This window comes from Aspergillus clavatus, genomic scaffold (genome assembly GCF_000002715.2).
Source record: "Aspergillus clavatus NRRL 1 1099423829798 genomic scaffold, whole genome shotgun sequence".
Classification (NCBI taxonomy): domain Eukaryota; kingdom Fungi; phylum Ascomycota; class Eurotiomycetes; order Eurotiales; family Aspergillaceae; genus Aspergillus; species Aspergillus clavatus.
In genome coordinates, this window is record NW_001517101.1 from 1759178 (window position 1) to 1774892 (window position 15715).

General features: G+C 55.8%; 7 protein-coding genes across 7 annotated transcripts, besides 3 other annotated features; 5 read left to right on the plus strand and 2 right to left on the minus strand.

Annotated features, from left to right (window-relative positions):
• Positions 1–615: 615 nt before the first annotated feature.
• On the plus strand, positions 616–2396 carry ACLA_093580 (putative MFS transporter; the record flags this gene model as incomplete). Its single annotated transcript, XM_001273084.1, has 3 exons — positions 616–1088; positions 1173–1317; positions 1365–2396. The coding sequence occupies 3 exons, from the start codon at positions 616–618 to the stop codon at positions 2394–2396; spliced, it is 1650 nt and encodes a 549-aa protein (XP_001273085.1).
• A 578-nt stretch (positions 2397–2974) lies between these two features.
• On the plus strand, positions 2975–4465 carry ACLA_093590 (alcohol dehydrogenase; the record flags this gene model as incomplete). Its single annotated transcript, XM_001273085.1, has 5 exons — positions 2975–3156; positions 3241–3353; positions 3430–3510; positions 3583–4005; positions 4098–4465. The coding sequence occupies 5 exons, from the start codon at positions 2975–2977 to the stop codon at positions 4463–4465; spliced, it is 1167 nt and encodes a 388-aa protein (XP_001273086.1).
• A 146-nt stretch (positions 4466–4611) lies between these two features.
• On the minus strand, positions 4612–6624 carry ACLA_093600 (GMC family oxidoreductase; the record flags this gene model as incomplete). The annotated part of the gene is made up of 3 exons (XM_001273086.1): positions 4612–4658; positions 4711–6175; positions 6250–6624. 3 exons carry the CDS (start codon positions 6622–6624, stop codon positions 4612–4614), a joined length of 1887 nt encoding a protein of 628 aa, XP_001273087.1.
• Positions 6625–6767: 143 nt separating this feature from the next.
• Positions 6768–6790: a microsatellite.
• Positions 6791–6815: 25 nt separating this feature from the next.
• Positions 6816–7175: a microsatellite.
• Positions 7176–7606: 431 nt separating this feature from the next.
• ACLA_093610 (nuclear transport factor 2 family protein) lies at positions 7607–8203 on the plus strand (the record flags this gene model as incomplete). Its single annotated transcript, XM_001273087.1, has 1 exon — positions 7607–8203. One exon carries the CDS (start codon positions 7607–7609, stop codon positions 8201–8203), a length of 597 nt encoding a protein of 198 aa, XP_001273088.1.
• A 1084-nt stretch (positions 8204–9287) lies between these two features.
• ACLA_093620 (amidohydrolase family protein) lies at positions 9288–10348 on the plus strand (the record flags this gene model as incomplete). The annotated part of the gene is made up of 2 exons (XM_001273088.1): positions 9288–9339; positions 9423–10348. 2 exons carry the CDS (start codon positions 9288–9290, stop codon positions 10346–10348), a joined length of 978 nt encoding a protein of 325 aa, XP_001273089.1.
• Positions 9360–9395: a microsatellite.
• Positions 10349–10883: 535 nt separating the features above from the next.
• ACLA_093630 (cytochrome P450) lies at positions 10884–12737 on the plus strand (the record flags this gene model as incomplete). Its single annotated transcript, XM_001273089.1, has 5 exons — positions 10884–10983; positions 11056–11119; positions 11180–11559; positions 11631–12203; positions 12280–12737. The coding sequence occupies 5 exons, from the start codon at positions 10884–10886 to the stop codon at positions 12735–12737; spliced, it is 1575 nt and encodes a 524-aa protein (XP_001273090.1).
• A 641-nt stretch (positions 12738–13378) lies between these two features.
• ACLA_093640 (cytochrome P450) lies at positions 13379–15304 on the minus strand (the record flags this gene model as incomplete). Its single annotated transcript, XM_001273090.1, has 5 exons — positions 13379–13833; positions 13925–14076; positions 14158–14955; positions 15029–15092; positions 15148–15304. 5 exons carry the CDS (start codon positions 15302–15304, stop codon positions 13379–13381), a joined length of 1626 nt encoding a protein of 541 aa, XP_001273091.1.
• Between the last annotated feature and the right edge of the window lie 411 nt (positions 15305–15715).

The following is a 15715-nucleotide window of genomic DNA, read 5'->3' on the forward strand; positions in this document are numbered from 1 at the left end:
GTAGATTGCTTTTCGATGGGAGATTCAAGCAACCAAGATGCTCGGTCCTCTGTATTAGTGATGATGATGGTCGGCGCCCTAAGGATTTGTCAACCTTCTGCAGAGGATAGATAGACTATAGGCTAACGACCACGATGCTGGGCCACTTTCTAAGCTGCATGAGATCGTCAAGAAGATTACATATCACATTCCCATATCCCATGTTTATTCAGACACACACCTGTATCGAGTGTAGTGTAGACTGTCGACTGCTCCTTTTCTGTTGCTGCGACTGGAGTAGTCAGCCGCTGAGTTAAGCAGGATTTGTCACCTGCAGATTTCCCAAAGGAGTTTCGGGGCAACTGGCACTCTGATTGGTCACAGCGATGGATGACAAACCGGGGAGTTCCCAAAGGAGACAGACCGATGAAGCCCTAACTGGTCCAACTCGGTGTTATATACTGAGCTCCCAAAACACTTCGGCCCAAGATGAGAAAGATTAAGGGAGACAAGACACTGGGTGCGCTTAATTTATTATTACGAGACATCTCTGCAGCACGAGAGAATCCACGATCTTATTCTGCAGCACGAACTACCTCACGTTTTTCACTCCGAAACGGGTCCTCGTCGCCCCCGATGGCCGAGTCCACAGCACACACGAGCCCCAGCCTCAACGACAAAGAGCGCGAAGTGGACCAGGGCATCCTCTCCGATGAGTCTGGTCCGGCGGAAGAAGTCAAGGAGACGCCAGACCAGGAGCGGTCGGTGCAAGGAGTTCGCTGGCTCCTCATCTGCATTGCCGTCTTCTCGGCCAACCTGCTCTATGGCCTGGATAATACCATTGTGGCCGACATCCAGGGCGCCGTCGCCGGGACCTTTGAGGAGTACGCGCAGCTGGGTTGGCTCGGAGTGGGTTTCACTCTGGGCTCGGTGGTCTTCATCCTGCCCCTGGGGAAAGCCTATGCCATCTTTGACACGAAATGGCTCTTCATCGGCTGTCTGACCATGTTCGCGGCGGGCAGTGCGTTGTGCGGTGGTGCCCCGAACATGGATGCGATCATTGTCGGCCGTGTGTGGGCTGGTGCTGGTGGTGCAGGAATGTACCTGGGGTGAGTGCGATCAAATCCGGATTCTCAGTTCCACCAGAAATCAAAAAGAACCCCAAAAATAACTAACGGGACGGTCAATTATAGAAATCTGAATCTGATCACCATTCTGACTACGCCTAAAGAGCAGCCGGTGTATGTTGGTCTCGTCGGTCTGATCTACGGAGTTGGCTGTATCCTGGGACCCATCATTGGAGGTGCTTTTGCGGACAGCTCTGCGACATGGAGATGGGTAAGTCCCATTCCCCTCCGAAATAGCCGTTTCCTAACCACATGCAGGGCTTCTATATCAACCTGATCATCTTCGGTATCATGGCACCCATCTACGTCTTCCTGCTCCCGTCCTTGCCTCGCCCCGCCGGCGAAGGCCGCAGTTTCATCAATCGCCTCCGGGAGTTGGACTGGGTCGGCACGGTGCTCTCCGCGGGAATGCACGTTTCCTTCATTCTGTTCATTGTCTTTGGCGGAGTGATGTGGCCCTGGACGGACGGCCGCAATATCGCCCTGTACGTGGTTGCGGCAGTCACCCTCATCGCCTTTGCCCTGAGCCAGTACTTCTGCGTGCTCACCGACAAGGAAAACCGCCTGTTCCCCGGTGAATTCCTGCGCAACCCGACCATGATCGCCCTCTACGTCCTCATGGCCTGCGGTGGTGCCGCCCTCTTCGTCGCCGTCTACTACATCCCCCTGTACTTCCAATTCGTCCATGGCGACTCGGGCATCATGTCCGCCGTGCGGCTGCTGCCCTTCATCTGCTTCTACGTCGCCACGATCCTCCTCTGCGGCTGGCTCATGCCCAAGACCGGCTACTATGTGCTCTGGTACCTGCTCAGCGGCATCTTCATGGTGATCGGCTCCGCCACGATGTACACCGTCAAATACGACACCAAGGTGGCCAACATCTACGGCTACTCGATCCTGTTGGGACTCGGCATGGCCACCACGCAGGCCGCCTACGCCGTCGGCCCCAGCCTCGTCACCCCGGACCGTGTCGCGGAATCCATCCAGTTCATGAACATCGGCCAGGGCCAGAGCCAGCTCCTCGGCTTGGCCATTGCCAGTGCCATCTTCCAGAGTGAGACGCTCAGTGGCCTGAATGCTCTGCTGGCCGGCAAGGGCTACTCCCAGGGTGACATCCAGGGAGCCATCGCAGGAGCCCGCAGTACTCTTCTGACGGAGCTTCCCGCCGACCTGAAGACCAAGGCTCTGGACGTGATTGTGCACAGTATCGATGATGTCTATGTCATGGCGATTGCCGCGGGCGCTCTCTACGTGATTGCATCGTGTTTCCTTCCATGGCGTCGGTTCTAGACGGATCTTCCGGGCTCTGTGAATTTTGATATTGAAGGGGGAGAGGAACGTACCGAAAGAAGGAAAATGCTTTTTTTTTTTCTTTTTTAATTAGATAAATTTCTACAGAATACTTCTTCTAGCGTGACTGGTGGGGGGGGGGGGGGGGCACTGCTCCGTCCACTGGTCCACATTCATTCATAATACATTTACTTTCTTTTTCTTTTCCCCCTCAGTGTTGCCAGCCTGGACAGATAAGTGTAGCACGTGGAGTAAAGAAGTAAAGGACGTTGCTAGATGGCAATTGTATGGTGAACAGTGAACCAGAGGATTCCGAATAGTGACCCCAAGACCTCCTCAAGAACCCCCAAACATGCTTATGAATACCCTCCTCTCCTCTCCTCCCTTTCCGTAACTCCGACTCCGTTTCCCCATCTGGCAAGCCTTGAGATGGCCAGAGAGTATCGGACAATGCGCTTTCCTGAAGTATATATTCCCAATCAATCGTTGTTGTTTGTATCGTCTACAATTCCACAAACCTGTCACCGATATCGCAGACCCTACTACTATCCAGATAGCAATTGCTCGCAACCTCCACCATGGGCTCCACTCTCCCCACCACCTACAAGCGCGCATTCTTCGAGAAACAGGACGCAACCCTGACTCTCGAAGAAGTGCAGTTAATCGAACCCCAGCGCGGCGAGATCCTGGTCAAGGTTGAAGCATGCGGTGTCTGCCACTCGGACCACTTTGCTCAGATGAATCTGATGGGAGGCGGATTGTAAGTATACGACGATTTCAATGTTCCCCCACGCTCTCCCCAGTTGCAGGCGAAACATGGACAGGCTGATCGGGGATGGTTTAGCCCTCGCGTTCCCGGACATGAAGTGGTCGGACGCGTTGCTGCGGTAGGCGATGGGGAGACCTACTGGAAGATTGGGGACCGCACTGGTGCTGGATGGCACGGGGGCCATGATGGTATGAGCAGCCAGTGAACAGAGACAGACACCAGGGGGTTGGGGGGTTGCTTGGGGAAGTGCTGACATCGGTATAGGGACCTGCGGAGCCTGCAAAAAGGGGCTGTTCCAGATGTGCGACAACGAGCAGGTCAACGGGATCACACGCGATGGAGGATGTAGGTCTTCCCCCCCCCTCCCCCCCAAACCTCATTCCATGATCTAGATGTCTGACAAAACCCACGCGGCAGATGCCGAATACGTCCTCATCCGCAGCGAAGCCGCCGTGCGTATCCCCGACCACGTCAACGCCGCCAAATACGCCCCCATGCTCTGCGCCGGCGTCACGGTCTTCAACTCCATCCGCCAGATGAACATCCCCGTCGGCGAAACGGTGGTCATCCAGGGCCTCGGTGGGCTCGGTCACCTCGCCCTCCAGTATGCGAACCGGTTCGGGTATCGCGTCGTGGCGCTGTCGCGGGGCGCGCAGAAGGAGGAGTTTGCGCGGAAGCTAGGGGCGCATGTATACATCGATACCAGCAAGGAAGACCCCGTGGCTGCGTTGCAGAAGCTCGGGGGTGCGGCGCTGATTGTCTCGACGGCGCCGAGCCCGGAGCTGATCAACCCGTTGATTGAGGGTTTGGGCGTATTGGGGAAGCTGTTGATTCTGTCGAGTATGTTTTGTTTCCTCCCCCTTATTCTGCTTTGTCGTGCTTGACGTGTGATGTTGGATATGCGTCTTGTTGCTGACATGCTTCGGCCATAGTCGTGGGCGGAATTGAGGTCCATACGGGCTTACTTGTAAGTGAACGCCGGATTGCCATCCACCGGACGAATTCGATTGTCCGTTCCCTGCTAACCAATTCCAAGGTCGGCAAAGGGAAATCCATCTGGAGCTGGCCCAGCGGCCATGCCACCGACTCGGAGGAGGCGATCGCATTCGCAGAACTGCAGGGAATCGACTGCCTGGTGGAGGAATTCCCCCTCGAGAAGTGCAATGAGGCATTTGGTAGGTCTTCGTCTACAACCGCGGATCGGGAGAGAGTCTTTCTTGCTGACTTCACGGGTTTAACAACTACAGCGGCAATGATGGATGGAAGCGTGCGGTTCCGGGCTGTTATCACGATGGAGTAAGGCTATGGTAGTAGTCGCAGGTTTTGGGGTAGATGATTTGTGAGGAAATGGATGTATATACATATCTATAAGATTCAATACGATCCTTCTCTGATGCTATCTACCCATGCCTTCAAGGCAATCCTCCCCGTACTTCCAAGCTGCTATCAACAAGCACCGGAGATATCACACGCAATCTTCTCCGCCAGCGCATCTAGAGAAAAATGTCAGTCAGCCTATTCCCACAACCGAACAACAAGACTTACAGATCGTAGACTGCGGATGCCCCGGCGGCAGCATCGGGAAGGCCGACGCATCCACCACCCGCAGCGCATCCACGCCAATAACCCTTGCCTTCGAATCCACCACCGCCATCTGATCCTCCCTCTTCCCCATAGCACACGTACACGACGCATGGAAGATCGTATCAAAGCTCTTCCGCACATGGTCCTCGATCTGCGCGTCCGTCGCCACCCGCTCCCCCGGGAAATACTCGTCGCCGATCAGCACCGGCTTCAGCGCGCTGGTCCCGAAGAAGTCGCGCGCGCGCTTGAACGCCGCAACCGCGAGCTCCACGTCCACGGGGTCCGTGAGCCAGTTCGGGTTGATGAGCGGCGGGACGGCGGCGTCGGCGGAGGCGATGCTGACGTTGCCGCGCGAGCGCGGCGTGCACAGCGACACCGCCAGCGACGCGTAGTTGTAGCCGTCGCTGGGGTTGTCGCGGACGTAGTTGTTCTGGTAGCCGAAGAAGCCGCCCATGGTCAGGAACTCAATCTCGGGCCAGTCGGCGGGGTACTGGGCCAGGGCGCGGCGGGTGGTGTTGGACAGCCAGGCGGAGCGCTTGGGCTCGGGGATCTTCTCCCACGCGAGGATGTCGGACGTCGGGTTGGCGTAGATGCCGGCGGCGCGCTCGTGGTAGTCCCGGTTGGCCTGGGCTTCGAAGGTGGCGTTGAGCAGGGCGGACTGCGTGATCAGGTCGACGCGGTAGGAGGGCGCGTAGATGATGTGGTCCTGCAGGTTCTGGCCGACCCCGGGGCGGTCCGCGACGAGGGGGATGCCGTGTTGCTGGAGCGTGGCGGCGGGCCCGACCCCGGAGACCATGAGGAGCTGGGGCGACTGGAAGGCCCCCGCGGAGAGAACCACCTCCTTTCGTGCGGTGAGGGTGTATCGATACCCCTGCGTGTCGAGCTGCACGGCCACCGCCCTCTTCTTCCCATCGAAGAGGATCCGCTTGGCCAGGGTCGACTGGAAGACCATGAAGTTGGGATACGCGAGCGCGCGCCGCAGGAAGGAGGTCTCGGACGACTCGCGGTGCATGGTCGTCGCGTTGATGGTGTACATGCCGAAGGACTGGCCGAGCAGCTCCCCACTCTGGAAGCAATTCCGGACCGCCAGTCCCATCTCCAGGAACGCTTTCTGCGCCCACGTGGCGAAGCTCTGCACGTAGTGGGAATAGGTCACCGACAACGGTCCCTGACCATTGCCGAGCACGGCCGGGTCATATTGCACGGTGGCGTTGGCGCCGCGCAGAGCATCGTTGGCCGGAGTGAAATGCAGGCTTTTTTCGAAGAAGGGCAGGAAGTTCTCCCATGCATAGCTCTGGTCTCCCACCATGTCGGCCCAGCGCTGGTAGGAGGATTTGGTGCCCCGCTGGTACGCCATGTAGTTTCTGGCCGAACTGCCCCCGAGACATTTGCCCCGGGCATAATGGCTGGCCCGTCCGTATGCGCCCTGAACCGGGGGACATGCATTAGTATTGAGCCCTGATCGCGGAAACATCTTATGGGTAAAAAGAGAGAGCGTACCGCTTGCGGAACCGTGTGAAATCCCCAATCTACCCCGGGCTGCCAATCGTCCAGATCCTTCCCCACATAGTAGGCATCATTGGCCGGGATCTGACTCAGGTTGCCATTGTTCAGCTCGTAGAAGCCGCCGGCTTCGATCACCGCCACGGTACCTGCGCCCTGCTCCGCCAGTCTCGATGCGATGGCCAGCCCGGCCGTTCCACCGCCAATGACGACGTAGTCAAAGGTCTGGTTCCCAGGCACGCCAAAAGAGGAGCCCAGCATGCTCCGGGCGTGAGAGGCCCCTGGACCATAGAGGGTTGATTCCAGGGGAGCGGCAGCCGAGAGCGTCGCAAATGCTCCGAGAGCACCTAGAATGCTTGGAATTGGTCGCATTTTTCAACGCCTGTAGTGGTATCTTCGCCGAAATTCGCGGATTCCAACGTCTGCGTCGCTGAAAGATAAACAGCCAGACTTATTGCTCCTAGCAGCGCAAAAGCTGCTTAAATACCCTGCTCTGGAATCCATCCTGAGCAAGTAAAAAAAAAAAAAAAAAAGAAAACGCCAAAGGATGACTCCGGGGCTCCTCTGGTCCTGGCCACTGCAAGAACCATCCACCAGAGCCCTTTCGCCCCGTTCAGCTGACGGAGGAAGCTGGATATGGGACTAGGTGGGATGAGATGGCGCCGGTGAAAGGAATACGAGGTGGATTTGGGGGAGTCGCCATCGACGTTCGTGCGCCTGTACTGGCCTGAATGAGCTGCCAGGGCCCATCTGGTCCTAGTCACTGCAAGAACCATCCGCCAGAGCCCTTTCACCCCGTTCAACCGACGGAGGAAGCTGAATATGGGACTAGGTGAGATGAGATGGCGCCGGTGGAAGGAATACGAGGTGGATTTGGGGGGTCGCCATCGACCTTCGTGCGCGTGTACTGGCCTGGATGAGCTGGAGAGCATGCCGAAAGGAGGTCTGAGGAGTTTCGGAGTATATAGCGAGGTGGGATTTGAACGCTGAAGGATTCAGGTGCATCCAGCTAAGGGGGATCTAATGCAAGAGTTGGTGGAGTACTCAGCAAAAGCTTCTATGTCATTCATTGTATGGAAGCTGTGGACAAGGCTTCTTAATCACCTCCCGTTAAGCTAGCACAGCATTTTTGATACCAGGTTCGGAGTCATAGAATGCATGATTCATGATAGTCCGACGGTCCTGCAGTACCAGATACGGACGCATGTAGATTTCCTCATTGAGCTGTGCCCTCGCAGAGAGGAACAGTCGTGGCGACCAGAAGACATAAGTATGGCAAGGCCGTCTCGGCCAGGACAAAGGGATCCTCAACCGGACACTTACTCCTCCAAGGCTCCAACACCCCCTCCTCAAAATGAGACTGTCTACTGTGCTCCTGGGCAGCTTGCTCGGCGCGCTCACCCAAGCCGCCCCCACGGGCCAGTTCCCAGGCCACTATCAATCCAGCCCGCCACCGCTCGGCCCCAGCAACTGGGAACGCAACCCGGTCTCCGTCTTCTTCAAAGTCCTGAACACCCAGCCAGACCCGGACTACACCATGCTCAAGGAGCTCGTGACCTACGACTGCACTTACGTGTCCCTGACCTTCGACAACCCCACCCTGCACAGCATCATGCCCTGGGCCGGCACGCACACCAACATCGGCCCCCAGGCCTTCATCGACATCTTCACGCGCGTGGGCCTGTACTGGGACCGCGGCCCGTTCACCATCGACTACATTTTCGGCGACGGCGGCAACGTGACCGCCTGGGGCTCGTTCACGGCCACGTCGCGCACGCTGGGGAAGACGGTGATCTCGCCGTGGGCGGCGCGGGCGCGCGTGAACGAGGACAATCGCATCTTTTACTTCCAGTGGATGGAGGATACGTTTACGACGGCGTCGTCGTTTGGCTCGGATGCCAGCAACAAGACGTATGTGTCGAATCCACAGGGGGGGACTACGGTGGCTTGATTAGGGTTTGGGCGAAGGAGCTTCGATGAGCTCGGACTGCTGGATGCGGACAACGGAATGGATATCCCGCGGATGATAGGTGATAGGTCAATCACTAGCTGCAGTGGAACTTGAGTTTGTCATGTTAAAAAGCCATGGCAATCATTATTAATGGTTGGTCAGCACCAAAAGGAGTTTCGGAGGGGTTCATCTTTCTTCATCTCCCTTTTGGGATGTGAAGACGCCTCCAGTTTGGATTCCTTTCATGACTCCTTTGTATCTTAGAGGAAGGAAGTAGCGGGAGTGATGAACTATGCTTGTATGTCTTGCATGTTGTATATCCTCTCAATAGTTATGGAAATATGCCGATTTTTCAACCCATATCCAATATGTAGCTGCATTGTACCCTCCTGTGAAGACATACGCCCCCCATTGATCCTACTCAATTGAACGGGTTGGATCCATGTAAACGCGTAGATAGACAAATGCCTTAGAATAGGTCTCACTAGGAACTTCCGGCAGGATTCGAATTCTCTTATAGTTACAATCCAATGATAACGACTAATCTGTAGCCACCAGAATGATCATCATACTACGGAGTAGATACGAGTCTACTCATCACCCTCCAAATCAATCTCACACGGCTGGCAACTATCTAGGCCTACTGTGCACTCATTAGTTCGCCTACAACGCGGATGGAGAGCTGTCCTACATACCACTCCCCGACAGGTGGTGGGGGCAATGACAGTGACAGTTAACCTACGATCATACATTTCCAGGAGTGCTACTATCCATGTCCAGCTTCTCGGCAGATCCCAGTTAGGCAGTCTACACAAGGAGCTCGGCCCCTTTGCCCCGAAGAACGGACGGAGTCCTTGCCGATTGTACGGTTCAGAGGGAACCAACCATGCAAGCAGCATTGGCAACGCCAGGATTGTGTCTGCTCGAGAATCAGGAGGAGGAAGAGGAGGAGAAAAATCCAGCTATTGGGAAGATCAGGCGACGTGGTCTCTATAAATTTGCATGTCTAGAGAAGACGCTGTGGTTCGGCTCGTCAGGTATCAGATCAACAAAGACTTGAGTGAATGCGGTTATAATTTCCAACATGGCAAAGATTGACGTGCACCATCATTTCTATCCTCAGGCCATGCGCGAAGGTGAGAACAATCTTGGATTCCATACATACATACATACATAGATATATATATATATATGCTGACCTCGTTTCCTGCGTTTCCAGCTCTTGAGCGCGCGGGAGGAGATCCTTCTGGGTGGTATATTCCACCCTGGACCTTGGATCTGGACAAGGAGATTTCTCGCGTGCTGAAAGTGCAAACCACCATCCTCTCCGTAACCGCCCCAGGTCCCGGCATCGAAACAGATCCAGGCAAAGCAGCGGCGCTAGCTCGTCTCTGCAACGAAGAGGCGGCGGCAATTAGAGACGCTCACCCCCTCCAGTACGGCTTCTTCGCCTCCGTGCCATCTCTCTTCGACACCGCCGCCGTGCTGGCGGAAATCGAGCACGCATTCACCAATCTCCACGCAGACGGAGTCACTCTCTACACCCGCTACGGAGCAGGACACAGCTATCTCGGCGATGAACGCTTCCGGCCCATTTGGGCGGAGCTGAGCAAGCGCCGCGCCGTGGTCTTCATCCACCCCACCCACGCCGTCGACACGCAGTTGATCAACTCCTGGATGCCGCAGCCCATGTTCGACTACCCACACGAGACCGGCCGCACCGCCATGGATCTGCTCACCCGCGGTGTCATCCGGGACTATCCCGGCTGCAAGATCATCCTGTCGCATGCGGGCGGGACGCTGCCGTATTTGATCCATCGCGCGGCGACAATGCTGCCCTTCATGCCTCGGAATCTGGGGATGTCGAGGGAAGAGATCGTGGAGGCGGCGCGTACGTTTTACTTCGATACCGCGATTTCGGCGAATCCGGTGACGTTGAAGGCGCTGCTTGAGTTTGCGAAGCCTGGGCACGTGTTGTTTGGGAGTGACTTCCCCAATGCGCCACGGGGTGCGATCACGCATTTCACGAGCTTTCTCGAGGGATATGATAACATGTCCGAGGAGACGCGGAGGCTGGTGGAAAGGGAGGCGGCGCTGGAGCTGTTTCCTCGACTTCGGGGCCAGTCGACTCGGGCTTGTCTCTGACCTTCGAATTCCCTGTCATAGTCACTTCCTAATCGTGGTAGATCGGTAGACCTATTGAGAAGTACATCTCCTGTTCGATTTAGGTGATCTGGCTCGCAATGACTCCACCATCGGAATTCCCATTCTCGGCCATGATTTCAAATAGGTCAGATACATCTGCATAACATCACCATCACACACTGTACGACCCAATCCAGGAATATCCTTGCTAAAAGGAGAGAGTAATCTGCGCTCGAGCCTGAAGGATGGCTCCTTTTGGCTCGACCCTCCAGTAACCTTGTGGCACCCACGCCTTTCTCCTGTAGGTTATCGCTCCTCTGGTGGTGAGGTGATACCGCTGTGCAGGTCGGGACAGTTCTTCAGAGTATATAGCAATAGCAGAAGAGCAGGAGGCGTTGAGCTGGTGCTGCCTCTGCTTGCCTTGGTGATTTCCATCAACGGTAGTAACATACACTATTCCTGTACACCTGATCGACTACTATCCCGCAGTTCTATCGTTACGCCGGACTTCGCTCTGGGCCCAGTTGGCAGGACCATGGAACCAATGCTGCTCCTGATATTGGTGGCGGCCGTCGTCCTACTGTTCGTGCGATGGGCTTTTGTCTACGGCCATCGCACGAGTAACATGCCAAAAGGTGGGTGTACACAGTTTCGCTGGCATATCCAGACAGACTCCTCCTTCATTTCTTCTGCTCACAGTCGTACAGGGCCACCCACGCTGCCATTTATCGGTAACATCCACCAAATCCCAACACAATACACCCACATCAAGTAAGCCTCCTCGCCCAAAGGGGAGCCGTTCTAGCAGAGGGCCTAACACCCGATCTCCAGATTCACCGAATGGGCTGCCAAATACGGCGGCCTCTACATGCTCAAAGTTGGGAATGGCAACATGGCCGTCGTCACGGATCGCCGACTGGTTAAAGAAGTCGTCGATCGTAAGAGCGGCATCTACAGCCACCGGCCGCACTCCTTTGTCTCGCACGAGCTGATCACCAAGGGCAATCACCTCCTCGTCATGCACTACGGCGACCAATGGAGGACGTTCCGCCGGCTGATCCACCAGCATCTCATGGAGTCGATGGTCGACAGCCAGCATGTCAAGATCGTCAACGCAGAGGCGATCCAGCTGGTGCGGGACTATCTGGTCGATCCGGAGCATCATATGGCGCATCCGAAGCGGTTCAGTAACAGTATCACCAACTCAATCGGTGAGTGTGGCCCTTGTTTTTTTTTTTTTTTCTTCAGGATATGATAGAGTTCTGACGTGAGTCAATCATAGTATTCGGCATCCGCACTGCCGACCGCAACGGCTCCAACATGAAACGTCTTTACAAGCTCATGGAAGAGTGGTCCGAGATTATGGAAACCGGCGCCACACCCCCCGTCGATCTCTTCCCCTGGATGAAGATGCTTCCCCAATGGATGTTCAGCAACTACGTGAACCGTGCCAAAGCCATCGGCGTACAGATGGAGACCCTCTACACGGACATCCTGAACAAGGTGATCAAGCGGCGCAACGGAGGCCAGAATCTCGGCACCTTCATGGACCGCGTGCTGGACGGACAGGAGAAAAACGACCTACCCTGGCATCAGCTCGCTTTCATCGGCGGCGTGCTGATGGAGGGCGGCTCGGATACCAGCTCCAGTCTGACCATTGCCATTGTGCAAGCGTTGATTCTAAACCCGGCGGTGCAGAAGAAGGCGCATGCGGAAATCGATGCGGTCGTGGGGTCGGACCGCTCCCCAGTATGGGAGGATCTGGAGAAGTTGCCGTATATCAATATGATTATCAAGGAGGGACATCGGTGGAGGCCTATCTTGCCGCTCTGTTTTCCCCATGCGCTGGGAGAGGGTTCGTTTTTTTTCATCCCGTTCCGTTCTCGCTAGCGCTACTTTCATTGCTTGCTAATCTCAATCCCTCCTCATAGATGACTGGGTCGACGGCAAGCTGCTCCCCAAAGGCACCGTCGTGGTCATCAACACCTGGGGCATGCACATGGACCCCTCCCAGCCCGACGACCCGGCTGCCTTCATCCCCGAACGCTACGCCAACCATCCCCAGCTGGCCCCCGAGTACGCTGCCGGGAAATGGGAGAACCGCGACCACTACGGCTACGGCGTGGGACGGCGCATCTGCCCGGGGATCCACCTGGCTGAGCGGAACATGTTCCTCGCCATTGCGAAATTGCTGTGGGCGTTCGAGTTCCAGCGCGGGGAGGGCAAGATCGATAGCGATCCAGTGACGGGGTACCATAATGGGTTTCTCTACTGCGCGAAAGATTATCCCTGTCGGCCAGTGGTGCGAAACAAGACGATCCGGGCGACGATTGAGAGGGAGTTTGCCACGGCCACCAAGGAGGTGTTTTCGCAGTTTACGGAGGGCTAGATTGGGGGAGGGGAGGTAGAGCGCTGGATGCGGGACGATGGGGGGTGGTTGAGCTGCTACTTCTCCCGACTCCAGAATTGCATTAAGTTTGAATGGATGTTTATCAATGTGAATCATATTCGCTACGGAGTACTGTCCATCGGAGACTCCCTTTGGTTTCCAAAACGGGAATCGGAGTGGCTCACTGGAGTGCAAGCGCATCTGGGATTATCAACGCGCAGTGTAAGCATCTCCGGGGAAGTCAGTCAGCAGTTGCAATGTCTCTACATCGGGCGTCTGAGTAATATCAGAGCATTAGGTTAGAAATGAGCTGCATGATATGATTTGTCAGGCCGGAGTTCAACTGGGGTTCAACTGGAGTCAGACGGTGGCCTATATTGATTGATTCAGCTGTGAAGATGGAGTGTGTCTAGCTGCGCATGGCAACCCGGATATCACGAAGGATCATGCAGGTCAGACTTTAGGTCCGATGCTCCAAGTGGAACTGTGGAAAGACAACAATAGCGGTTCTCTTACTGATCCTGAAGGATCGTACTAAGCCAGTCCAGGTCGATCGATCTCTCTCATTCCTAAACTCCGCACTCATCACCATAACGAGATAAGATTGCGAATGCTAACACTCCGAATTAAAAACCATCGACCTAATCAAACCGGCTAAACACCCCCTGGGCCTCCTCGAACTCGCGCATGATTGTCTCGCGCTTCTCCGGCGCCCGCAGCCGGATCGCACACCCATAGTCCTTGGGACAGTGCAAGAACCCCTGGCTCGCCCCGGACTCAGCCGAAATATCACTCCGGCTGCCCAAGGGCTCACTAAACTCAAACGCCCACAGCAGCTTCGCCACCCCAATGAACAGATTGCGCTCGGCGAGGTGGATGCCCGGACAGATCCGCCGGCCCGCGCCGTAGCCGTAGTGGTCGCGCTTGTCCCACTCGCCGGACGCCGCGTACGTGGAGGCGAGCGCAGGATAGTCTGCGAAGCGGTCGGGCTGGAAGTGCTCCGGTTCGGACCAGCGGTCGGGGTCGTGGTGCATGCCCCAGACGTTAAGCACGATGGTGGAGCCTTTGGGGATGAGGGTGTTGTTGACGCGGTCGTCTGATAGGTGGGGAGCAGGGTTAGCTGGTGCTGGTTCTTTTGATATGGATATGGGTAGATTGGGACGGGGGGGATGGGGGGGGGATTTGACCTTCAGCGACGGCGTGTGGAACGCCCAGAGGGCTGACTGGACGCCAGCGGTGGGATTCCTTGATGATCATGTTGATGTAGGGTAGTTGGGCAAAGTCGGACCAGCTTGGGGATCGCTCGGATCCAACTACGGCGTCGATTTGAGCATGGGCCCTAATGTTGCTCGATGCGTTAGTATTCTTGGCTATCACGGACGGAACTCGCCCCGTCGCTGACAGCAGGAAGGGTACGCACTTCGCCTGCACCTCGGGGTACTTGGTCATGGCCTGGATGATCGTCAGGATCAACGAGGACGACGTATCCGACCCGCCCTCCATCAGCACGCCGCCCAGAAACCGCAGCTGGTTCTCGGTGAGCGGCGTCTTCTCCAGATTATCCAGCACCCGATCCATGAATGAATCTCGGTAGACGCCTCGCTGCCGTCTCGCCCGGACCTGATCGAGCACCTTGCTGTAGAGCGCCTGCATCAAGTCTCCCACCTCCACGGCCCGATTCTTCCAGTTCCCGAGCATCCACTGCGGGAGGATCCGCAGCAGGCCAAAGGAGTCCACCGGCGGCGTGGCGCCGAGCTCCTGCACCAGGGACCATTTATCCATCAGGTAGAAGAGTTCGTCCATGTACTCGTCGTGCACGGTGGCGGTGCGGATGCCGAACACCAGCGAGTTGGTGATGCTGTTGCTGTACCGCTTGGGATGCAGCATGTGGTCCTCGGGCATGGTCAGAAAGTCGTGCAGCATCTGCTTGGCCTCTGCTTCTTGGACTTTCCAGTGCTCGCGCTCGCAGTTGGGTTCCATGAAGTACTGGTGGATGATCTTGCGGAGCATGCGCCATTCCTCTCCGTATTGCATGACGAGGAGATGGTCGCTCTGTGTGATTAGGTGCGAGACGAGTGACGCCGGTCGATGGGAGTATATGTTGCTCTTCTTGTCTAGCAGGGACTTCATGAGCTTCCGGTCTGTGATGACGATGGTGGTGTTCATGTATCGTTTGAGGCTGAACATCCCCCCATATTGCTTCGCCCATTTGGTGAACCTGACCATCGTCGTCGTCAGTTCCCTTGCTCATGCAGTTCAGGGAGAGAGAAGAAAGATAGGGACACTCATACTGAAAATGCGCGTCTGCCTTTGGGACTTGAAGTTCGTTTCCAAACAGAGGTACCGTGGTGGGTCCTATCAAAAAGGTATCAACGAGGATCCTCGGCTCTCTCTTGTTCAATCAACGTACCGCTGGGTAGCTCAGGTGGCCGATATCCTGAGCGCAGAAGATACTTCAAACAGAACAGGATACTTGTACTGCTCAGCAGCACCCCGAGGATGTACGATGGCGGTACTTGTGTGAAATCCATCTTTTCAAGCAGCAGTAGGACGGCGGATGCTCCCATGTTGGCTTCATGACGGGTGCACCTCCAGCACTCTTATGAAGCCATGATAGTATCAGCTGCAGCTCAGATACACAGTTTCTGATGGGAAGGTTTTTGTTTCTGCGACTTGCAGTTCCTAAAGGAGATTCGGAGTATGACGGAGAGGAGCCATATCCTATAGAACATATATCTAACTCGCTATTCATCCTGTAGAGTAATGCCAATTGGGTCGACCAAATCGATCTTTGACTGAGATGTTCTCTGCCTCAACTGTTGCGGTCCCGTCCGAGCGTGTGCTGATGTTGTTGTAGCTGATGTGGACAACTATACATATTGGGATGCCTCCTTTTCGGGTGCTTACTCCTAGCAGGTACAATATCTGTACCGTAGGGTGCTACAAAGCAGCTCCATTCTATTCTGCTGCAGAGCCGC